Below are 25734 nucleotides of genomic sequence, written 5' to 3' on the forward strand. Positions count from 1 at the left end.
TTAACTCCTAAATGTTATAGTTTGGTTCACACCTGGGGGTGAGTGATAGTCCCATAATGATTAATTGCTCCCTAGAGGTTGAGTATTGTGTTATGGTCCTGTACATAAAGGTGTACCTGTACTGTGTGGAGCAGGCATGCTGCGTCTAGGATGTGGTATGTGATGAGTAACTATGTTTGGGTGTGTGCGTCTGATGAGGATACTGACACACTCCCTTATCACTACACTGCAGAGGATCTAGGTGAGCCGTGGTTTAAAAAGCCAGCTCGAGGAAGGAAAATTGCAGTTGGGATTTGTAGTGGAGAAAGAAACAAGCTCCAAGAAGAGGATATCAGAGAAAAGTGAAAGTCCAGGTGAGTCTCGCAATAGTCCTGCAAATTATGCGTAGCTGTTGTATTCATTTTAACAACTGTGGTTCTGTCTACAGACAACATTAATCCAATAGGGAGTTACCAGGCTGATTTATAAAGAAAAAATAATGGATATATTGCCTAGAATTGAATAGGCATCTGCTTGGAGGGTTCCTCACATTGGAGATCTCCTATGGCTGACTCTGTATTTGAAGGATTGAGTGCACAAGGTGGTCACTGGTGCACTTTATTCCCTGAATAACAATATAGTGACCTGAAAGGGCAAAAATAAATAATCACTGTTTTCTAGTTTATTCCTTCCATGTTAGCTCATAGGGGGGGTGGATATTGCCTACAGCAACATAGATCTATAGGTCTTGAACGTCTGATTGTGACGTGGGGCAGAGTGAAAGTTTGAGGTCAAATGCTTTAATATATCAGTTTCAGTAAGGTCAATGACCTGTGAATGTGCTAAAGAATCTTAAAATTATCATAGACATTGTTTGGCAGATCTAAACAATTTTAGTGAGATCTAATGACAATCTATTGTCTATGATTGACCATCTACATTGGATTATAAGCAAAGAATGTCAAAATTGTCTGGACCTGCCAACATATATCGATTGTCTATGGGCACATTTGGGAGCCAGGTCGTTTTTGTGGACCATTTTATGATTAGTAACAAATGACACCCTTTTAATCTCACTCCCACCCACACACAAGCACACAGGCAAGGTCACTCGAATTAGATCACTAAGAAATCTTGTCCTCTGGACAACTTGCCAATACTAAATTTAGCTTCTGAATCTTGAATTCTGCATTCTGTTATATATCTTACCAGGTCAGTTTATAGTATTTATTATGGCATTTTGTATGTGAACTTTGTCCTATGCAAAGACCATAAATAAAATCTACCACACACTATGTGTCGAAACGTTTGACATGGGTGATCATGTTAATGGCGGGAGAGAATAAATTAGCAATAATTTACTATTCATCCTAACTTTGAAACTGTGGAATAAATCTGGTAAGAACTCCGATACATGTTATTACCTATCCCATATATGTTATTTGCCTTGCTCCTCTGTGAAACCACAGAAATAGAATGTGTTATATCACTATAGCCTTTCTATAAAACCTGTTCTGAATTAGATTATAAGTACATAAGACTATTGTGAAAACAGATGTTTCTCAGCAGTAATAAGAATTCTATGGAGTTAATATGTGATCTTAAACTTCTTCCACAGGTGTGCAGAGCTCAGGAACAAAGGATGTGGTTATACATCATACTTCTAGGTGAGGTTTTTGTCTGTGTCCCTTCAGGGTGGATTATTTTACACTAATTATATGTATCGCACATTTTATGAAACATATTTTGTGCATGTCTGCAATATGAAATGTTTTGTTGACTCTCACGCATTTATTTTTTGTTACCTCGATCAACTAAACTACATGCCTTGTTAAAAAGTAAGACTGAAAGAATTTTACTTGTCAAAAATGTTAGACTATTTTGGACATGATCAAAGTTCTTGTTCACGTGTTTAGGCACAACAGACTGACAGTAGTGGTATAACAAACCTAAAAACCCAGACGCCTACATAATACTTCAACAAACAATCTTCTATTTCAATTCTTTAAAAAAAATAAAGAAACAGGACACTTATATTGTGGAGACAAGTGGGGACTCGCCACAGCTTTTTTAAAAAAAAATGCATATTGAGAACCTTGCCCGTAGATGTATCTTGTTCATACGATCACCCAGCATGCCAACACGACCACAGCATGTCCTAGTTGGTCTGTCAGGTGACATACACAAATGCTTCTTTCTATCAAAAAGGCACAAAGTCCTACCATACATACGCTGTGACACCTAAGGTTAAAGATACACAATTACCAAGTGCACAAAGAATTTCACAAGAAACAAATCCTAAAATAAAAACATAAAAGGCCAAAAAACCTGTGGTAGGAAAAGTTTTTTGCCCAAGAGACCAAAGAGACCGGACGTCCTCCACAGCGCCCTTATAATAAACATAAAGGCCACCCAGACATGGCCAATAGCCAGTAATAGCCTCAGACCACAGCGGGAAACAGATTGTCCCCCTTCCCCTTAAAGGGATACTGCCAGTCAATGGCTCCTTGTCTTATAGAGCCAGGGAGCTAAGCATTCCTTCTCCAGAAAGATAAATGTAGGCTTAACAGGAAATACATTTAAAATTAAAGAAGTTTACCTAGGAGAAGAGAACCTAACTGAAACCAAAATGTTCATAATAAATATGTCAATACACATTTACAGTCACATGAGCAGGCCAACCAATAACAGTCCATAGTGACGTCACCAAAGGGGGGGGGGGGTTATTTACTGGCCCGCTCACATGACGTGTCCTTCTTATCGCTGACACGTTATCAAGCAGGCATGTAAACAGAGATGTGGCAGAGGACCTGAACAATGGCAAGGAAAAAGCGATGTCTGTGATCTCAGACCAGCATCAATTTCCGGTATTATCATTTTGTAATGTTATATAATATCACTAGGATATACCATAACATTGTGATCAGTGGGGGTCCGACCTCTGGGATCCCCGTTGATCCTGAGAATAAAGAGGCCGAGCTCCATTCAGCCAGCGGCTGTCAGCGTCACTATGCCGGGAGAAACTTCATTCTATCTTGAGTCATTTAGAGTTTTATGAGGGAGAATATTTTCTTTAGCAGAAATCTTTAATTTTGGACTTCTGCCATTACAAAGCTTCAATCTCTCTTTATTAGGGCAATGTAGACTTATTTATACAAATGATTGATTGGTGTGACTATGGGCTTGTTTCCAAATTATGGTTGCGTTATTTTCTTCATGGCTTTGTATGGCCGTAGTGTTTGGATTCCAGTGTGAAAAGAGTTATTGAGGCAGATTTATTAATAATAGATAGCTGGAGGTACTAAGCTGAAGATGTGACAAATTTTTAATGATGTGCACGCTGATAGACTTGGCACATCTTGCCGCATGTTAGACACCTTTCCCTTCTTTACACCGCCTTTTGGGTGGTATACTTCAGACCAGTATACTGCACCACAAAACTGGTTAAATCTGCATTTCACGACTCGACAAATTCACAGCCATATTCTAAGTATGCGATCCGATGTGGTGCGCATGTTACAAATCAAGGTTCTATCTAGCGCAGGCATTAATAAAGCTGGGCAACAATTTATATGGCAAGAAAATAGGTGCTTGACACGGCAGAACCGAGGCATAAATACAATTATAAATCTGCCCCATTATGTTTCAAAATTGCTCTGATAAATTTAGCTAGAAAACAGTCAAACATTAATTAAAGAACTGATTGCCAAAATGTATTTTTTAAGACCTCTCGTGACCAACAAAAAATTAAGTGACAGTATTACACTTGAAGTTGGTCTTTTTTTTTATACACTTTGAAAGTGTTTAAATATATATATATATATATATATATATATATATATATATATATATATATATATATGTTTGTACATATATATATATATATATGTACATACATATATATATATCATAAATTAGATTTATTTTTACTTTTTGAGGTACAGCTGTTCTGTATCCTGTATACAGAACAGCTGTATTGTTAGCTGAATCTTGTATTCGTCAGGTCAGCGGGACTGACGGGTTCATTGTCAGCAGGTCCTGTCAAGCTGTTAACGATCACATCTAATTCATAACTTATATGTGATAGATTACTGGTAGACCCTGTGTGTCAGAGTCACGCAGGACGCGATAATACCAAACCTGTCAGTCCCGCTGACCTGATGGATTCGGGTCTTAACGAACGATACAGCTGCTCTGTATACAGGATACAGAGCAGCTGTACCTCAAAAAGTAAAAATAGTTTTAAATAAAAACAAATTTGAAAGTTGCACCATACACACTGACTGCTATATATATATATATATATATATATATATATATACATATATATATATATATATATATACATATATATACATACATATATATATATATATATATATATATAAATCACTTTCGAAGGCCTTTAAATGTTTTGAATTTACTCTATTTAATTTTATTTTTGCATCTTATGTAGGATTTGCATATCTTGTGAATGCACAACAAGACTGCTCTCGTGGAGGATGTTATCCTGCAGTGGGTGATCTTCTTATTGGAAGAACAGATCACCTGAGAGCTTCTTCTACTTGTGGAATGGGAAGGCCAGAAACTTACTGCACTCCCTTTGGAGAGGTTGGTACACAAACATGTTTGAATATAACACTTTTGAAGCCTGGTCTTGGAACAGCACATAGTTTAAATAATGAAAAATGGCGCACAATTTTTTTGCTGCTCCAATGACATGAAGTGATGTTTCGGACCATTGAGATCCTTTGTCAAGCTGTGTACAAGAATAATCCCTGTAATAAACTGATAACGGGTCAGTGTTTGGATGATAAAATCTTAATTATTGAATTTTCCATTTTGTATAATAAAAATGCAGTTACCTGTTACCTGTTACCTTTACTAAGTCAGGGCCCTTTAGTGACTATCAAGCTGTCATCTCAGACACATAAATAGTACTATTTAATATCATTTGGCAATTGAAGTTTCAGTTATTACAGTTGAGTTTGACAGCCGTACTGAAATCCAACTATTGTCAGCAAGTCTATTTTTAATGTGTAACCTTTCATACACTTACATAACTTTCACTTGATAAATATTTAATATGGGTTGTATGACTAGGGGGTGGATTTCCATGCCTAGGACAGAACAGTTCACAAAGAAAGTATCTTAGAGGACAATGCCCCTTGCACACAGTCAAATGGGAGAAACTGCAGACTTATTTTGTAAAACGTGTCTGCTCTGTCTGACCCTTGCAGAGGAATTGAGAGTTACATTTTTCCCTTATTCATTTAACGTGATTGCCCTATGTTTCAGTTGGCAGCCTAGTTTCCATCCATAAACCAGAAATAAGGGCCTTTTACATGGGAGAAGGATCATGATGCGTAATTAGGGCAATTATCAGCTCATAAATGAGCAAACGCTTGTTCTTTGGCGGATCAGATCTTTTATGCGGACAATAAAACGGTCGCTAGTCGGCACCACATCTACCTGTGTAAACAGGGAGATGTGCTGCCAACATGAGTCAAATGCATGAGGACGTAGTAACAATCGTTGTAAGATGGGAGGTAAGGGCCTATTCACACGAGTGTGAATCACGTCCGTGTGCTGCGCATGGAAATCACGCGTAGCACATGGACTCATTGATTTCAATGGGGCCGTTCAGACATGCGTGAGTTTTCACGCAGCGAGAGTACGCTGCGTGAAACTCACTGCATGTCCTATATTGGTGCGTTTTCACGCACCTACGCGCCCATTGAAGTCTATGGGTGCGTGAAAACCACACACTGCACACTGATGTACATTCGTGTGCAATGCGTGAATTGCGCATCAATTCGATTGAAAATACAAAAATAAAAGATGTGCTTTCCGAGTACGTGAATAACGCATGCCACTCGCAAAGCACACTGACGCATAACGCAATACACACGGACCAGATTCATGTGCGTTTTTCACGCGCATGAATCTGATACTCTCGTGTAAATGGGGCCTAAGGAACTAAATAGACCTCCATTGAAAGATCAGAAAGTACAGCAATTCCTTCTTGAAACAGTGACCACTTATATATCACAAATTCCAAATACGGAGGTGGAGATTTATTAAGTGATTTTCACCAGTTTTCTGTTGAGAAAAAAGTTGCAAATCTTTGCGCAAGCCTGTCGTGCGCAAAAAAAGTGAGACTTTTTTTTGCTTTTCTGCGACTCGTGACAGTTTTGTAAAAAAAGTGGGCAGGGCTTAGTATTAGGGGACGGGCCATCAGTGACCCTACAGATCCTAAAGCTGTCCCTTTGCTGTGCAGTCTGCAGAACTTTTGTTTCCGTGAAAAAACCTGTAAACCTAGCGAACGGAGACAAACGAAAAGCAACTGAAACAACAGAATTACCATTGAAATAAATGGTAATTCTAATGGAACCGTTGCTTTCCGTTTAGTCTTTCGATACTCTTTTCCTCTGACGAAAGAGAGTAAAATGTATACTAACGGTAGTGTGAAAGAAGCCTAATCCGCTCCCCTGTACTCTCCGAGCGCCACTCGACTATATAATAGCAGCAGTGGAGCGTGCGCAAAGGAAGTACACCTGAACCACAATGAAATAATTGTGGATGGACTGGGCATTTTACACCAGGGCACACCACAGAGAGCACATGCAGCCAGGAGGCTTGTGGGAATTGTAGTTTGTAACTATAAAATGGCGGCCACTTGTGCTGCTCTGCAGAACCGCCCAGTGTACACAGTATATCTATCAAGCGGAAAAAAAAAACCTGAGGCCACCAACAATGAAAAAAAGCACATAGCAAGTGAAGGCATGTAACAAAATGATTTTAGTAATAAGCCGGTTACAGGAATTTCAGGAGCTGGAATAAGTAAACAATGTTGTACATCACAAGGGCATAATTATAGGGCGTGCAGAAGGCCCCCTGCCACATAAGAGAACAGCAATACTATAAAGGACAAGTGTGATAGTTGAGGGGGCCGTTATAGATTTTGCATTTTGCAGCTTTGTTTGTTCCTTATATTTTTGTTGCTTAATTTTAACAATTTCTCAACAAAGTATGTGATATATTGTTTACTAGTTGTTGTGGGTACCAGATATAGCACTTCAACGGATTTAAATACTTTACATAATTTCACTTTATATATTATAACATTGCCGATAATGCTACGTACTTGGAGTATCGCTTCATATATAAAGTAGCATCTGATCACTGTTAGCATTGTAAGACTAAACTTGTCTATAAATGGTAAATAAACCCTTGACATGTCACTTGGCTGTGTTCCAATGATAGAGGTCATTGCTTGCCACACACACCACCGCCTCCGTGTGTACTGTCTGGATTCTGTGCCAAAATGAATGGTATTGAAATATAGTTTTGCAAGCTGAAGCAAATCTAAAATATGTCTGTGTATCCAATACCTCTACTCATGTACACTTCTGGCTGACACTGTACACATGCAGGGTTTTGTAGGTATAAGCAGTGATTATATGTAGATCATTATCTTCAAAATTTGTTAATTATTTGTTAATTATTTTAACCTGTTTTTTCTGTGAAATATATGATAAATACAGACTTTGATTTGCCAAAAATTCCCTTAGGTAGAGGTCAGGGTGGTTAGGTTGAAAGGCACGTGCTGAAAAACAATGTTATTGCATTATATTTTTGGGCTATAATTTAGGGATAAAAGCTTGTCATTCCACTATTTGTATTTACGAGTTTTGGCATATGGATTTTTTTTGTATATTTGTAGGTTATCCAGGGCTCTTGACATGTTGTAAAATGGTTGCTTGTTCTTTACACTGTGGTGTTATTAATATAGAACACAGAATGGTAGATTTTCATGTCTCAACTCTATATCAGCAACAGAGAAGATATAATAAAAGATGCCCCAAGTAAAAAGCATCCACTGAGCACCCGAATCCATCCCTGTTTGGAGAAACAAAAAGGTGGGTCAGTGGTAATTGACCACCCTCATTGGCTAACCACAAACATGGCACTTTAGTGTGTTGGGTGCCGTAGTTATGGTGACATAGTATGAATGGAATGAGATGCCCATTTTACTATACAGGACGTGCTTTTGTATGCCATCCTATTGTGCTCTTTTAGATGTCCTAAGAGAAACGGGTCTTTTCTAGTGATAGATTTCTTTTAATTGTGGTTATACCTTGGAGTATTGATTCATTTTTATTTTAGGTTTATATTTGTGCAAAAAATATTAAAAATGGCTGCATGAATTGTTTTTCTACCAAGACCATTTTTTTTTTTATGTACAAACTGTTATTACTCTTTAAGATGGCAGATCTTGCTATACTTTCATCTAAATACTACAGACTCATATACTTAATTTCCAGGCTCATTGCATATTCTTTATATAATATTGCAGGCAGAACCAGATTTACATTTCAGGAGCCTCTAAGTGCAGAATTCTGCCTCCTTCCGCAAAATTCTGCCTCCCATTCATTTCAATGGGAGCCGGACGCTTCTGTTTCCTGCTAGCTGATTTTATCAGCTAGTGGGAAAAAGAAGCGTCCTGCCTGATCTTCGGGCGAATTCCACCCGAACCTCCGAGTGAAGTGAATGGGAGGAGGAAACTTCCTGCCGACGACAGCAATAATTCCGTGGTGGATTTCGCAGCGGAACCCACCATGCAAAATCTGCCGTGTGACCTGACCCTTGGATTCCGACTATGAAGTAGGCCCCAACTTAAGTCATGTACGGCTGTTTGTTGCCTCTAATAAAATAAAGCTGAACATTGTGGTACACATCTTACAATATTTAGCACAGTCTGCAGCCTTCCCCTTGTCCCTCTTTGGGTATATGCTACTCAGGACTGATCTGCTACAATACAAAATATGTTTCAACAATAAAAAAAAATGTAAGGCTATGTTCACACGGAGTATTTTGGGGGAGGAATATCTGCCTCAAAGCTCCAAACGGAATTTTGAGGCAGATATTCCTCCCCCAAAATACTCCGTGTGAATAGCAATTATCGCGCCGTTTTTCGCCCGCGGCCATTGAGCGCCGCGGGCATAAAACACGCTTTCTCCTGCCTCCCATTGAAGTCAATGGGAGGTCGGACGCGGAAGCGCCCGAAGATAGGGCATGTCGCTTCTTTTTCCCGCGAGGCAGTTTTACTGCTCGCGGGAAAAAGACGCCGACGCCTCCCATTGAAATCAATGGGAGGCGTTCTCGGGCCGTTTCTGCCGAGTTTTGCGACGCGGTTTCCGCGTCAAAAAACTCGGCAAAAGACCCCGTGTGAACATAGCCTAAGAGTCATTATGATGATTTCTCAAAAAAATTCCTGAAGTCTTCCTGGAGATAACAGGAAATACAGTTTGCACAGTAAATGTATTCTCAGAAATGAACTAGTATTGTTTATGTTCCTCTCTGGGGCAAGTGATATTTTAGAATCCCCATTCTGAATTCCCTGAACTGTGACTTGTATTGGCCCCTTAGTGAATTTTACTGCAAAGTCACTTCAAATACATTTCTATATAAGACAATGTGGATGATAATTGTTATCTAATAGAAGGATTACTGCCAGATCACAGATCACAAAGGATCTATGACAGATATAACAGATCCATTTTGTTGTGGTTCCATATGAACCATTGTCTTTGCATAGTAACCTTGCATCTTAGTCAGGCTGCTTTCACATGGCTGTAATATGGGTGCATAAAACAATGTCTATATCTATTTCACTTGAACCACACTGATTCTGGCTCTCGAGGCCGCAATGCATAGCATACACTAAAATGCACCCGCATTGGGCCAGTGTGACGACACCCTAAAAGAGAGCAACGTACAACTCACAAAGCATTAGACAGTACATGAATATTGTGGTGGTTTCGTGCCTTGTCTAGTCATTGAGTTGAATCTCGTCACTATTTAAAAAAAATTAAAAAAAAATTGTATTGTCTGCACAGAAACATAAATATTAGGCTCTGTTCACACTTCTGTCTGGTCTCTGTTGCTTCTGATGGGCTGAATAGTATGGTCTGTTGTGTTAATCGACCTAGAAAAAGAAATGCAAACGTGACGAAACAATTATAAATCAAAGACATCTATAAGGATCTGCAACAGAACGGATCCGTCAGGGATACTTTGTGAACAGAGCTGACTGTTGTTTATAACATTAGTTAATATATACAGATAGCTAGTGGGATGGGACTGACCTCATATCTTTAAGAACAGGCATACCAAATTCTTAATAAGTCCATTTTTTTTTTTCAAGTTATCATGTCTGTGACAAAATTATTTGAATTAGTTTTATTAAATAGATCCAAATTGAAGCATAATCTAATCTTATATTCCATAGCATGGAAATGAAGAATAATATGTCTGCATATACATGCCCATGCATGTAACACCTGTAGTATAACTCTCTCAAATGAAGCTGCAGGTTAGAATTTTTACAGATTTCTGTACCTAAGGGAAGGGCTTGGACAGGAAAGTTCTATATTTTTTTACAGCCGCTAAAAATTGATGGCCTATCCTCAGGATAGGCCATCAATAGCTGATGGGTCGGGGTCCAACATTCAGGACCTCCGCTGATCAGCTGTTTTGTAGGGCCGCAGAACTCGTACGAGCTTCCCCTTCATTTCTTCTTGCTCACTGTGAATTGTCGACATGCATTTAGCGATGATTCACAGGTATTGCAGCCTTTTCTCCCATTCCAACGGAAAGGTCTAACAAAAAGAAGGCCAATGCTGATGTGAACAGGCCCTTAGAATTCTGCAATGTTCCATTCCTCTGTTATTCCACCTGGAAATGTATGACAACTGGATGTCACCATTCCTATTGTCAATGAGGCTGTCCCTTTACACTCTAGCACTGTCCAATCAGTGCTGACAATGTCAAACTGTGTAGTGACACACACTATTGACAGGGAGTAAGTTGTTTTTGTTGTAATTGTTTATATATTCATACATTTGCAGGAGGAATAGCAGATGAACTAATGAAAAGGTAGCATCTATGTATGAAGAGTGTATGTGAGTTACTAAATATTTTCATGTCTGTCACAGTCTTCTTCCCCATCACCTACACTACCGTTCAAAAGTTTGGGGTCACCCAGACAATTTTGTGTTTTCCATGAAAACTCACACTTATATTTATCAAATGAGTTGCAAAATGACTAGAAAATATAGTCAAGACATTGACAAGGTTACAAATAATGATTTTTATTTCAAATAATAATTTTCTCCTTCAAACTTTGCTTTCGTCAAAGAATGCTCCATTTGCAGCAATTACAGCATTGCAGACCTTTGGCATTCTAGCTGTTAATTTGCTGAGGTAATCGGGAGAAATTTCACCCAATGCTTCCAGAAGCCCCTCCCACAAGGTGGATTGGCTTGATGGGCACTTCTTGCGTACCATACGGTCAAGCTGCTCCCACAACAGCTCTATGGGGTTGAGATCTGGTGACTGCGCTGGCCACTCCATTACAGATAGAATACCAGCTGCCTGCTTCTTCCCTAAATAGTTCTTGCATAATTTGGAGGTGTGCTTTGGGTCATTGTCCTGTTGTAGGATGAAATTGGCTCCAATCAAGCGCTGTCCACAGGGTATGGCATGGCGTTGCAAAATGGAGTGATAGCCTTCCTTATTCAAAATCCCTTTTACCTTGTACAAATCTCCCACTTTACCAGCACCAAAGCAACCCCAGACCATCACATTACCTCCACCATGCTTGACAGATGGCGTCAGGCACTCTTCCAGCATCTTTTCAGTTGTTCTGCATCTAATAAATGTTCTTCTGTGTGATCTAAACACCTCAAACTTCGATTCGTCTGTCCATAACACTTTTTTCCAATCTTCCTCTGTCCAATGTCTGTGTGCTTTTGCCCATATTAATCTTTTCCTTTTATTAGCCAGTCTCAGATATGGCTTTTTCTTTGCCACTCTGCCCTGAAGGCTAGCATCCCAGAGTCGCCTCTTCACTGTAGACGTTGACACTGGCGTTTTGCGGGTACTATTTAATGAAGCTGCCAGTTGTGGACCTGTGAGGCGTCTATTTCTCAAACTAGAGACTCTAATGTACTTGTCTTGTTGCTCAGTTGTGCAGCGGGGCCTCCCACTTCTCTTTCTACTCTGGTTAGAGCCTGTGTGTGCTGTCCTCTGAAGGGAGTAGTACACACCGTTGTAGAAAATCTTCAGTTTCTTGGCAATTTCTCGCATGGAATAGCCTTCATTTCTAAGAACAAGAATAGACTGTCGAGTTTCACATGAAAGCTCTCTTTTTCTAGCCATTTTGAGAGTTTAATCGAAACCACAAATGTAATGCTCCAGATTCTCAACTAGTTTAAAGGAAGGTCAGTTTTATAGCTCCTCTAAACAGCAAAACAGTTTACAGCGGTGCTAACATAATTGCACAAGGGTTTTCAAGTGTTTTCTAATCATCCATTAGCCTTCTAACACAGTTAGCAAACACAATGTACCATTAGAACACTGGAGTGATGGTTGCTGGAAATGGGCCTCTATACACCTATGTAGATATTGCATTAAAAACCAGACGTTTGCAGCTAGAATAGTCATTTACCACATTAACAATGTATATGGTGTAATTCTGATTAATTTATTGTTATCTTCATTGAAAAAAAACTGTGCTTTTCTTTCAAAAATAAGGAAATTTCTAAGTGACCCTAAACTTTTGAACAGTAGTGTATATCACCAAGATCTCATGGTTTGTCACGGTGCTGACAGAAATTATCCTTTTCATGCACAGTATGGGTAAATTGTGCTATTCTAATCATGTTATTCTGAGGGTTTGCATTTGACATCCTTAGTCTGCAGCTTTATGTAACTTCATCCACCCACTGTTAATACGTGCTTAGACTCCTGGCTTCCGAGAGTGGTGGCTAAAAGCCAAGTGCTGCTGACTTGAATTTTGAAATGGTCAGATTGTACTAGCATGGTATTTGGCATGTTGCTACGTTATTATTAATATTATATTTAATTTAAAGTATATGTGGTAATACCTATATTCATGTACTGCCATTGCATTTAACATCTATATAAAGAAAAAAAATAAAAGCCTCAAGTAAGGTTTACATATACAGGGTGGGCCATTTATATGGATGCACCTAAATAAAATGGGAATGGTTGGTGATATTAACTTCCTGTTTGTGGCACATTAGTATATGGGAGGGGGGAAACTTTTCAAGCTGGGTGTTGACCATGGCGGCCATTTTGAAGTCGGCCATTTTGTATCCAACGTTAGTTTTTTCAATGGGAAGAGGGTCATGTGACACATCAAACTTATCGAAAATTTCACAAGAAAAACAATGGTGTGCTTGGTTTTAATGTTACTTTATTCTTTCATGAGTTATTTACAAGTTTCTGACCACTTATAAAATGTGTTCAAAGTGCTGCCCATTGTGTTGGATTGTCAATGCAACCCTCTTCTCCCAATCTTCACACACTGATAGCAACACCACAGAAGAAATGCCTCCCGATCTGACCCCCTTAGACTTTTATCTTTGGGGTCATCTGAAGGCAATTGTCTATGCTGTGAAGATACGAGATGTGCAGCAACTGAAACTACGGATACTGGAAGCCTGTGCTAGCATTTCTTCTGCAGTGTTGCTATCAGTGTGTGAAGAGTGGGAGAAGAGGGTTGCATTGACAATCCAACACAATGGGCAGCACTTTGAACACACTTTATAAGTGGTCAGAAACTTGTAAATAACTCATGAAAGAATAAAGTAACGTTAAAACCAAGCACACCATTGTTTTTCTTGTGAAATTCTCGATAAGTTTGATGTGTCACATGACCCTCTTCCCATTGAAAAAACTAAAGTTGGATACAAAATGGCCGACTTCAAAATGGCCGCCATGGTCAACACCCAGCTTGAAAAGTTTCCCCCCTCCCATATACTAATGTGCCACAAACAGGAAGTTAATATCACCAACCATTCCCATTTTATTTAGGTGTATCCATATAAATGGCCCACCCTGTACAATGCTTTAGGTCGGGATCATACACACAGTTTTGTTGCAGTTTTTGGCTCAGTTTGTTGAGCCAAAGCCAGAAGTGGATCCAAAGGGAAGAAAAGGTGTAAATAAAAGCCTCATGTATCTCCTTTCTTTTGTGTCCACTGCTGTGTTCGGCTCAAAAACAGAGCCAAACACGGCAGCAAAACTTTCTGTGTGATCCTTGGTATTCCCATCTTAAACATCCTTCTCACCCAAAGGATATGTCATAAATGCCTGGGTCCCACCTGATGAAACCTCAGCTATCAAGAGTGCGGTGATTTCTCCATTGAATCCTATTGAGACTGCACAAGGGTTAGGGCCCCCATTTTACCAATAGGTAAGACCTAGACCTATTAATCTTCTATGGCATGTCCTTGAGAATGAGCTATAAATATTTAAGATGAGAAGACCCCTTTACCTTCGTGCTTCAACAGTGGAACAGTACTAGGAATCTAGGGATAATTGGTGAACGAAATTTACAGGAGGGTCTATTTTCTCCAGGGCACAATATCAATTCTCTTGGATCGATGTTAAAATGTCTTGTGTGTTATACGAATAATAAAAAAAAAAAAAGCAAACCATCACTCATTATTCATAGATCATTGTCAGAAGTATGCAGTGGAATAACTACAGGGGATGCAGAGGTGACATTGCAACTGGTTCATACTGCTGAGATGCCTACCACCTTAGGGTCACATAAGAAAATAGTAGCATTACAGTGTGTAGGCTGAATACTGTCATATTTTACACAGTTTTTGTTTTTTACATTATATTTGGACAGGGGCGGACATGACATTGGTGCAACCTGTTCAGCTGCAAAGGGGCCCAGTAGGTAGGGGCGTCCATTGCCACCTTAAAAACAGCTTTGTACTGTCTAATGCAGGCCACATGTGGCCCCTGAGGCTGTCATCTGCAGCCCAAGGGGCAGAGCAGGCCAAAGGATGAGTGCACCGGCACTCCTTCATGAAGTCCCAGAGCAGAGCTTATACTAGCGCTCGGCTCCGGGACTCCTGGTCTGAGGAAGCCCCTGACATCACTGTCCATATATGGACAGTGATGTCTGGGGCAGAGCTGGAGTCCCAGAAAGAGCGCTAGTAGCGCCCTGCCTGGGACTCCGGCTCTGGGCTTGCCCCTCACATCACTGTCCATATATGGACAGTGATGTCAGGAGCAGAGCTGGAGTCCCAGGCAGAGCTCTAATAGCGCTCTGCCCGAGACTCGGCTCTGGGCTTGCCCCTGACATCACTGTCCATATATGGACAGTGATGTCAGGGGCTTCCCCAAATTTCAGGAGCAGATCCTATACTAGTGCTCTGCTCTGGGACTCCGGCTCTGGGGTTGCCGCTGACATCACATTCCGGTCCAGAAGGATCCCCTGACATCACTGTCTATGGACAGTGACGTCAGGGGCTCCAACGCTCTGGCTGGGGATTACACTCCTAGGAGGAGCCCCAATAGAGCTATTTACAGGGAGGTGTGTGTGTGGCACTATCTACAGAGGGCACTGTGGCATTATTTACAGAGGGCACAGTGGCATTATCTAGGGGGGGTGTGGCATTATCTATAGTGGGTACAGTGGCATTATCTACATAGGGCACTGTGGTATTATCTACGGGTGGGTGTGTAGCAGTATTTACAGAGAGCACCGTGGCATTCTCTACAGTGGCCACTGTAGCATTATCTACAGAGAGCACTGTGGCACTATGTAAAAAGTGACTGCACAATCTTGATATTCTTGTGTCTGCCAAACGCTGCCAACTGGGCAGCCAGACTGCATTTAGCGACACTTAGGCTATGTTCACACGTGGTATTTTGCAGGAGGAATATCTGCCTCAAAATTCCGTTTGGAAGTTTGAGGCAGATATTCCTCTCCCTGCACGCCGATTTTCGCTGAGTTTTTCACGACGTTTTTCGCCCGCGGCCATTGAGCGCCGCGGGCATAAAACAGCGCAAAATACGCTTTCTCTGCCTCCAATTGAAGTCAATGGGAGGTCAGAGACGGAAGCGCCCGAAGATAGGGCATGTCCCTTCTTTCTCCTGCGAGGCAGTTTTACTGCTCGCGGGAAAAAGACGCCGACGCCTCCCATTGAAATCAATGGGAGGCATTTTCGGGCCGTTTTTGGCGAGTTTTGCGACGCGGTTTCCGCGTCAAAAAAATCGGCAAAATACCCCATGTGAACATAGCCTTAAACTGGAAAACTGGATTGTTAACATAAGCACATGGAGTAAATGCGCAAATTTCCGTTATTTCCGTTATTATTATAGTAATGTAATTTGGTATTATAGTAGTAATGTAGTATTGTTATAGTAATGTAGTATTAGTATAGTAATGTAGTATTATTATAGTAATCTAGTATTGTTCTAGTAATGTAGTAATGTTATAGTAATTTTATAGACAAATGTCTCACAGGGACAAGTAACTGGTTAGGTGCGACCAACATTGGTATCAGGCACCTCCAAAATATCACAGAATAGCAGACTCACTAATAGCATAGCATATATTGAGAAAAGAAAGAGTCCTAAAGCTATATGTAAAGTAGAAACAGAAAAAATGGGACATAAAGATCATCAAAACCACAAAAAAGGCCATACTCACTAGGTAGGTGGGTGGGTAAAAACCCGTTCCCATCAGGACGCAGACGGGTCAAAGAATGCTGCAGAAGGAGTGTGCATTAAATAGTGATAGCCCCTCCCACTAGTCTTGAGGGGAGTGGCGGACTAAGTGCTCAAAGGTGTGCGATAAATGAGTGTCAGTGTAGTGCTAGGGTGTGAATGGATGGTAAAAAATAAATATGTATGTATGAAAGTGTCAGAACTGTGTAATAATGTAATAAAAATAAATAAATAAATAAATGTGATGAATAGGGGTCAGTGCTGTGAATAGTACATGGGGTGTCAGTACTATGTGTAATACGTGGAGGGATAATGTGCTGGTCGTCAGGCATGGCGTATCTTGCCGAATAACAGCCTATTTGTAACGCCGCTAGTGTTAGCTAAAGCGGGCTGCTCTGCATTCCAAACCAAACGCCAGCACATCATGCCCTCCCAGCATATAAGACCCGGCTGCGTCCTGAAAAAAAGTATAGTATACGTAGTAAGAAATATCCATGAAACATGGGGTATTAGTTGTTATTTTGGCCAAAATACGCAAAGCTCGCAACCCAACGTCAAGGGTCCCCAGTGCCTTGCGAGTCCCTAACCAGAACTTTTCGTTCCTAATTTAAAAACACAAACAGAAAAAATGGGACATAAAGATCATCAAAACCACAAAAAAGGCCATACTCACTAGGTAGGTGGGTGGGTAAAAACCCGTTCCCATCAGGACGCAGACGGGTCAAAGAATGCTGCAGAAGGAGTGTGCATTAAATAGTGATAGCCCCTCCCACTAGTCTTGAGGGGAGTGGCGGACTAAGTGCTCAAAGGTGTGCGATAAATGAGTGTCAGTGTAGTGCTAGGGTGTGAATGGATGGTAAAAAATAAATATGTATGTATGAAAGTGTCAGAACTGTGTAATAATGTAATAAAAATAAATAAATAAATAAATGTGATGAATAGGGGTCAGTGCTGTGAATAGTACATGGGGTGTCAGTACTATGTGTAATACGTGGAGGGATAATGTGCTGGTCGTCAGGCATGGCGTATCTTGCCGAATAACAGCCTATTTGTAACGCCGCTAGTGTTAGCTAAAGCGGGCTGCTCTGCATTCCAAACCAAACGCCAGCACATCATGCCCTCCCAGCATATAAGACCCGGCTGCGTCCTGAAAAAAAGTATAGTATACGTAGTAAGAAATATCCATGAAACATGGGGTATTAGTTGTTATTTTGGCCAAAATACGCAAAGCTCGCAACCCAACGTCAAGGGTCCCCAGTGCCTTGCGAGTCCCTAACCAGAACTTTTCGTTCCTAATTTAAAAACACAAACAGAAAAAATGGGACATAAAGATCATCAAAACCACAAAAAAGGCCATACTCACTAGGTAGGTGGGTGGGTAAAAACCCGTTCCCATCAGGACGCAGACGGGTCAAAGAATGCTGCAGAAGGAGTGTGCATTAAATAGTGATAGCCCCTCCCACTAGTCTTGAGGGGAGTGGCGGACTAAGTGCTCAAAGGTGTGCGATAAATGAGTGTCAGTGTAGTGCTAGGGTGTGAATGGATGGTAAAAAATAAATATGTATGTATGAAAGTGTCAGAACTGTGTAATAATGTAATAAAAATAAATAAATAAATAAATGTGATGAATAGGGGTCAGTGCTGTGAATAGTACATGGGGTGTCAGTACTATGTGTAATACGTGGAGGGATAATGTGCTGGTCGTCAGGCATGGCGTATCTTGCCGAATAACAGCACCTCCAAAATGTCACAGAATAGCAGACTCACTAATAGCATAGCATATATTGAGAAAAGAAAGAGTCCTAAAGCTATATGTAAAGTAGAAAAGATGAATTTTATTACACATAGATTATACATCAAATAAATTGATAAAAAACATGGCGAGGTTTCTAAAAAGAAGAAGTTGCTTGTGGGTCACGTAAGAGTAATATATAACCATGGGGACCAAGGCATAATTGGATATAAATGGTAGAGGAGCATGCAGAAGTACAATATAGTAATATAGTAATTAATAATTACAGAAGAGCTGCTGTCTATCAGATATAAATCCAAAGTGTCTATATCATTCCAGAGAAAGGGGGTCCATAAGAATAACCCCTTTCTCAAATGCATATCTACCAGATCCGGGCATCCTCAATGATACTCGAAGGGAAAACATCAAATCTTAATATCTAAGTGAAAGTACCATACAGAGAATCCCCGAGAAAAAAGAGTACCATCCAGTCCAAGTGTAGCTTCAATAGGTATGCAAGGTATACAGGGTATGCAAAGCTACTCATCTGGAATCACCAGAGAGAGCCAGAAGGAAAGCACTCACCCATGGTTAAAGAGGTAATAATCGTGATCCACGTGCAGAAAATAACCACCCCAACGCGCGTTTCGCTGTATCAGCTTACTCAGGGGTGGTTCCTGTTCTATGCCTAGGTCCCCATGGTTATATATTACTCTTACGTGACCCACAAGCAACTTCTTCTTTTTAGAAACCTCGCCATGTTTTTTATCAATTTGTTTGATGTATAATCTATGTGTAATAAAATTCATCTTTTCTACTTTACATATAGCTTTAGGACTCTTTCTTTTCTCAATATATGCAATGTTATAGTAATGTAGTATTCTTATAGTAGTTCGAATAACTAATTGATTAACAATACTTTTGTATTGTATCAAGTTTGAAAGTAATGCGGCACGTCAATTTCAAATTTTCTCTATGTGCGGCCCATTTACCCGGCCGAGTTTGAGATCCCTGGTCTAATGATTGTCAGCTTCATATGTCAGCATCATATGTCAGCATCATACACTTCTATTCACAACGCCCAGCTAGTAAAACAAGTAAACACGCCCCGATGTTACAAACACAATACACGCCCAGTTGGAAATAAGAGAAAACACGCCCAGTTGTCCATTAGAAAGGCTCATTTGCATAAATATAAAATAGCTCATAACTTGGCCAAAAATTATCGTTTTTTAAAAAAAAAACACGTTACTGTAATCTACATTGCAGCGCCGATCACATGTGATAGGAGATATGGATTTGATAATCTGGTGACAGAGCCTCTTTAAGGCTGGATTCACACGAGCGTGCGCACGCAAAAAACGCTGCATTTTGCCTGCGCAAAAGGCACTTAACAGCTCCGTGTGTCATCAGCGTATGATGCGCGACTGCGTGAGTTTCGCGCAGCCGCCACCATTATGACACTCCATTTGGATGTTTGTAAACAGAAAAGCACGTGGTGCTTTTCTGTTTTCATTCATCCTTTTCACTGCTGTTGCGCAAATCACACTTGTCCCACGGAAGTGCTTCCGTGGGACATGCGTGGTTTTCACGCACCCATTGACTTCAATGGGTGCGTGATGCGTGAAAAACGCAGAAAGAACGGACATGTCGTGACTTTTACGCAGCGGATTCACGCTGCGTAAAAATCACGCAACTATCTGCACTGCCTCATAGACTAATATAGGTCCGTGCGACGCGTGTGAAAATCACGCGCGTTGCACGGACGTATATCACGTTTGTCTGAATAAGCCCTTAACATTAATCTCTTATCTCATGACTCATGTGCTCTCAACTGTTAGGTACAAAAGGTGCTGACTCCAGGATTGCTGTACATTTGTACTATGCCCAGCGTCTGGGAAGCTTTCATCACAGGTGATGCTCTTGTGTGCTGTTAATCTGCCTTAAAGCCATAAATTCTTGCACGCAAAAAAAGACACTATATAAAGTAGCTGACTGAATATACATTTATGACATTAGAACATTTCTATACGCAGTAGCATTTTATTTACCATGTATGTCTGCAGGTGACAAATTTTGCAATGCATCCACCCCTTAGTGCAAGCATACACACAGGCGCACATACACACATTCTGGGCAGGCAGAAGATATTCTGCATCCTCTATTTACAGTCCAGACGACTAAATAACAGTACAGATATATATATATATATATATATATATATACACACACAAGTGAGCAAGGAAGCTGCACTTCAAAGGTAAAAAAAAGGTTTAGTCACCACATATCTTGGTGCAACGTTTCACCCTCACAATGAGGGCATTTTCAATGCTTGAAAATGCCCTCATTGTGAGGGTGAGACGTTGCACCGAGATGTGTTGGTGAATAAACCTTTTTTAGGCTGGGTTCACACTGAGTTTTTTGCAGGCAGAAAATCTGCCTCAAAATTTCGTTTGGGATTTTGAGGCAGATTTTGCTCTGCCGGCACGCCGATTTTCGCAGCGTTTTTTCGCCCGCTGCCGTCGAGCGGGCAAAAACAACAGCGAAATACGCTTTCTCTGCCTCCCATTGATGTCAATGGGAGGTCAGAGACGTAAACGCCCAAAGATAGGGCATGTCGCTTCTTCTTCCCCGCGAGCCGTTTTTTTCCGCTCACGGGAAAAAAACGCCTCCGCCTCCCGTGGAAATCAATAGGAGGCATTTTCAGCAGTTTTTTGGTGCATTTTCCGACCCGGTTTCTGCGTCAAAAAACGTGTCACACAACTGTGTTAGCTGACCCTTACCTTTGGAGTGCTGCTTCCTTGCTCACTTTTTTGTACGTATTGGGAGGAGAGGCCGCACGCATTGAGGCTCTGTACCCGCCGTGAAGTCTTTTGGCTACAGTGCTGCTCCAGCTTTCTGCTTTATATATATATACATAAATAAGTTACGCTGCCTGGTTGTATTTGACATATTATGAATGGTCAGTGCAGCCCAAGATAAAATGGTTCACGTAGGTGTCTATATATAAGCTCAGAATGCTTCTACAGTGCATTCGGAATGTCTTTAGACTCTTTCACTTTTTTCACAATTTCTTATGTTGAGGGCTTGTGCTAAAATAAAAAAGAATTCAAGTTTTTTTCCCATCATTCTGCTCTCAATACCCCATAATGACAAAGTGAATACAGAATTTTAGAAAATTTATTAAAAATGTAAAATTTACATTTCGCATGGATATAAGTATTCAGGCGCTTTGCTATGACACTTGAAACTTAGCTCTGGGGGCCGTCCATTTCTCTAGATCATCTGTGAAATGTTTCTCCAACTGTGCTAAATTCATTGATTGGACATGATTTGGAAAGACACACCCCTGTCTATATAAGGTCTTACAGCTGACAATGCATATCAGGTAGAAAACCAGGCCATGAGGAGGAATGAACTGCCTGTAGAGCTCGGAGACGTCAGAGACAGGATTGTGTGGAGTCACAGATCTGGAGAAGGGTAGAAAAACATTTCTGCTGCACTGAAAGTCCCCAAGAGCACAGTGACCTCCATGATTCTTATATAAAAGAAGTTTGGAACAACCAGTACTCTTCCTAGAGATAGCCACCCCACCAAACTAAGTAATCGGGGGAGAAGATCCTTGGTAAGAGAGGTGACCAAGAACACAATGGCAGAGCTCCAAAGATCCTGTGTGCAGATGGGAGAAACTTCCAGAAGGTCAACCATCACTGCAGCGCACCACCAATCTGGTCTTTATGGCAGCGTGGCCAGAAAGAAGCCTCCTCAGTAACAGACACATGAAAGCCCGCCTGGAGTTTGCTAAAAAAAAAAAAAAAGCACCTAAAAGACTCTCAGTCTGTGAGAAACAAGATTTTGTGGTCTGGTGACACCAAGATTGAAAATTTTAGCCTCAATTCTAAGCAGCATTTCTGGAGGAGACCAGGCACTGCTCATCCCCTGCCCAATACCATCCTTACAGTGAAGCATGGTGGTGGCAGCATCATGCACTGGAGGTGTTTTTCAACGACTGGGACAAGCAGACTGGTCAGGGTTGAGGGAACGATGAATGGAGCAAAGTACAGATATATACTTAATGAAAACCTGATCCAGAGTGCTTTGGACCTCAGGCTGGCCGAAGGTTCACCTTCCAACAAGACACTGACTCTAAGCACATAGCCAAGACAACACAGGAGTGGCTTAGGGACAACTCTGTGAATGTCTTTAGTGGCTCAGCCAGAGCTCTGACATGAATCCAATTGAACATCTCTGGAGAGACCTGAAAATGGCTATCCACTGATGGTCCCCATCCAACCTGACCGAGCTTGAGAGGATTTGCAGAGTAAAATGGCAGAATATCCCCAAATCCAGGTGTGCAAACCTTGTGGCATCAAACCCAAGAAGACTGGAGGCTGTTATCGCTGCAAAAGAGGCTTCAACTAAGAACTGAGTAAAGGGTCTGAATACTTATGTCAACACAATATTTTAGTTTTTCCTTTTGTATAAATTAACAAAGATTACTAACATTCTGTTTTCACTTTGTCATTATGGGGTATTGAGTGCAGGATGATGGGGAAAAACTAGATTATTTTTTTTTTACCACAAAGCCACAACATAACAAAATGTGAAAAAATATAAAGGGTGTGAAGAATTTCCGAATGCATTGTATGTTCATTGTTCCTGTTTGCTATTTTGTCACATCAGACATTTCCAGTCAGAATAATATGGATCGAGTGTGAAGAATTGATTTATCGGCTTAAACATAATTAGTGGAAAACTTGCTAATATAGGATATAGTCACACACACAATGCCTATGGAACAACCAACTGTAAATACATTATAATCAATATAAAATATCTATATTTGTGGCAGTATTGCCTGTGCTGCTTTTGAGGAAAGCTAGGTTCCTCAGGACAAACCTATAGACAGCAAACAACACAAAATAAATTAGGCAAAATGAGCAACGGTTAAGATGAGTATAGAGCCTCATGCACACATGTGCCAGGATTCTATAGGTCAGGGCATGGAGGCTGTGCAGCTCCATAGTATGAAGCAATGATTTTAGGAGGGAATACCTCCGTACATAGGGTATGCGATGGATCATGCCACCATTTTTTTGTCAGGTTTGTACTAAATCCGACCAAAAATTAGACTCTGCCACCAAATGAAATCACTAAAAAGGAAGCCCTATTCTGGCTCCCCATGTGCATGAGGCCTTAGGGAACTACAGCTCAGGAGGATGGGGGCACATTGAGACATATTTACTTTTTAATGCGCCAAAATTCTGGCTTGAATTTAGCCAAAATTCTGGCACACACGCTATGCACCACATTTATTAACTGTTTTAGACACTTTTATGTGCCCCGATTGCCCTGAACGTCGTGTATGACACTCTGGGTCTTCTAGGACTGTATCCAACCCCTTTAAATCTCCTTAGCACCAAGACAGCATTAGTAATCTCAAAGTGTCAGCAACATATATGACTATGAACAAACAGATAGTAGCCGGTGGTAACAAACAGCCTGTTTAAAAACACAATGCACTGACAGATTTTTTTATACTTTTTTAATTAAAAAAAAAGGTTAAAAAATTATCTCTTATTAGTGGCCGATGCCAGCCGGTGTTTATACACAAATGGTAGTATCGGACAAAGCAATGGCTTTTTAACAAGCGGTCCAAAAATTATATATTTTTGGGGGCAGATGCCTTTACGGTGTTTACACACACATGGTGGAATTGGAAGAAGCAATGGCTTTTTTAAAGTATTCCAAAAATGACTCATTAATGATGTATTATTACTGTGCCAGTCTTAATTAAAAACAAACTGGAGTAAGATGCGACAAATTTATAATATAGTAATTGCGCCAGGTCGTTGTGGTCACACCCTACTTTAAAATAACTTCAAAAGGCAGGGAAATGGCACCAACATCTTTATTTTTCGGGCTTTTGGGCTATTCGTGACATTTTTATGTCAGAAAACTGGCTTAGAAACCTTGTTAACTTCCCCCCAAAGAGTCCTCTGGACCAGGAATTTTCCTGCATCTTACTCGGCAACGTAACACATTTCCCTAATTTCTTCCCCTGTAAACTTGCCTGACGTATCTTCCACGCTGCTGCTTTAACCCAATCCTGTGCCTGCGCTGTACAGTCTGTATCTACGTCAGGCAAGTGTACAAGGGAAGGAACGGCAGGGGAAGGGGCTGCATTACAAATAGGATACAATACACTTCCTGGTCCAGTGGGCTCTTTGTGACTAATAAGCATATGACACTTAATGAATAAATGTGTTTTTTGAGAAATTAGTGACAGATTCCCTTTATGTAGCAGAAATGTTTGCAGCAAAATCTGCCATATGTGAATCCACCCAAAGGCCTCATTCACACTTGTGTATTTTGGTCAGTATTTTGCCCTAGTATCTGTAAAACAAGGAGTGGGTTCAAATCATGAATGAGGTACAAATCCTTACATTATACTTTTCTCTGTTTATGTTCTGCTCCTGGTTTTAGCTTACAACTACTACTACTGAAGTAATTTGCAAAATCCTGACCTAATTACACAAGTGTGAAAGACGCCTTATGCAAGGTGGTCAGTGGGTCTGTGGTTACTTTTTCTTTAGTGCACAGTGCACTGTATAGTAAAGGAAAACAATGCTGCAATACCTGAAGACGAGTCCTGTTTAACACCCAGAAACAGGCACGTTTATACATGCACATAACTAACCCTCCCCAATGTTTTAATTGGAAAATTGCTATGTTTTAGTATTGCAGGCACATTTACGTAATTGAATAGCTTTGACATGTAGAGAATAGTGAATGCTTTCAGTCTACTGGGTAAGAGTATAATCAAAGTATTATGTGCAGTGTTAAGGTAATGCAGGTTGGTCTGCAGGACAGTAGAGAATATGTTTTACTGCCTAGGTATACCACACAACTATATACCGGTGACTTTTTTGGTAACGACGCCTTCTGATAAAGTCAATAGATCATATATTTCAGATATAGGCAATAATTTGACTTCTAAAGGGAGTAGAATATTTCAGTAGCTATTTTAAAGCAAAATGTGCCCAGTGGGGCTGATAGAGTTTGTATGCTCACCTTTCCTTCTTGGTCTCCTTCCACAATCTGGAAGAACACATTGACAAGTTTATTGACTTTACTTTAAAGAGGCTCTGTCCCCAAATTATAAGTGCCCTATCTCCTACATAATCTGATCGGCGCTGTAATGTAGATAACAACAGTGGTTTTTATTTGGAAAAACAATCATTTTTGAGCAAGTTAGGAGCAATTTTAGATTTATGCTAATTAGTTTCTTAATAGACAATTGGGCATGTTTTTACTTTTTACCAACTGGGCGTTGTACAGAGGAGTGTATGAGGCTAACCAATCAGTGACTAATCAGTGTCCTACACTTCTCATTGTTCCAGTCAAGCTTCTTTCACTGCACAATCACACTGTAACAATGGGCTGGAAAAATGAGAAGT

At 40.5% G+C, this 25734-nt stretch overlaps 1 protein-coding gene across 1 annotated transcript in view; it reads left to right on the forward strand.

The window, feature by feature from the left end:
* Window positions 1-240: 240 nt before the first annotated feature.
* The window catches only part of LAMB3 (laminin subunit beta 3), a 91566-nt gene continuing 66072 nt past the window's right edge, over window positions 241-25734 (forward strand). Inside the window, exons 1-3 of the mRNA XM_075853677.1 lie at window positions 241-353; window positions 1598-1646; window positions 4436-4590. Of these exons, the coding sequence (XP_075709792.1) occupies window positions 1622-1646; window positions 4436-4590 (180 nt within the window). The 5' untranslated portion in view covers window positions 241-353; window positions 1598-1621. The remainder of the gene's footprint in view (window positions 354-1597; window positions 1647-4435; window positions 4591-25734) is intronic.

This window comes from Rhinoderma darwinii, chromosome 2, assembly GCF_050947455.1.
Source record: "Rhinoderma darwinii isolate aRhiDar2 chromosome 2, aRhiDar2.hap1, whole genome shotgun sequence".
Taxonomy (NCBI): domain Eukaryota; kingdom Metazoa; phylum Chordata; class Amphibia; order Anura; family Rhinodermatidae; genus Rhinoderma; species Rhinoderma darwinii.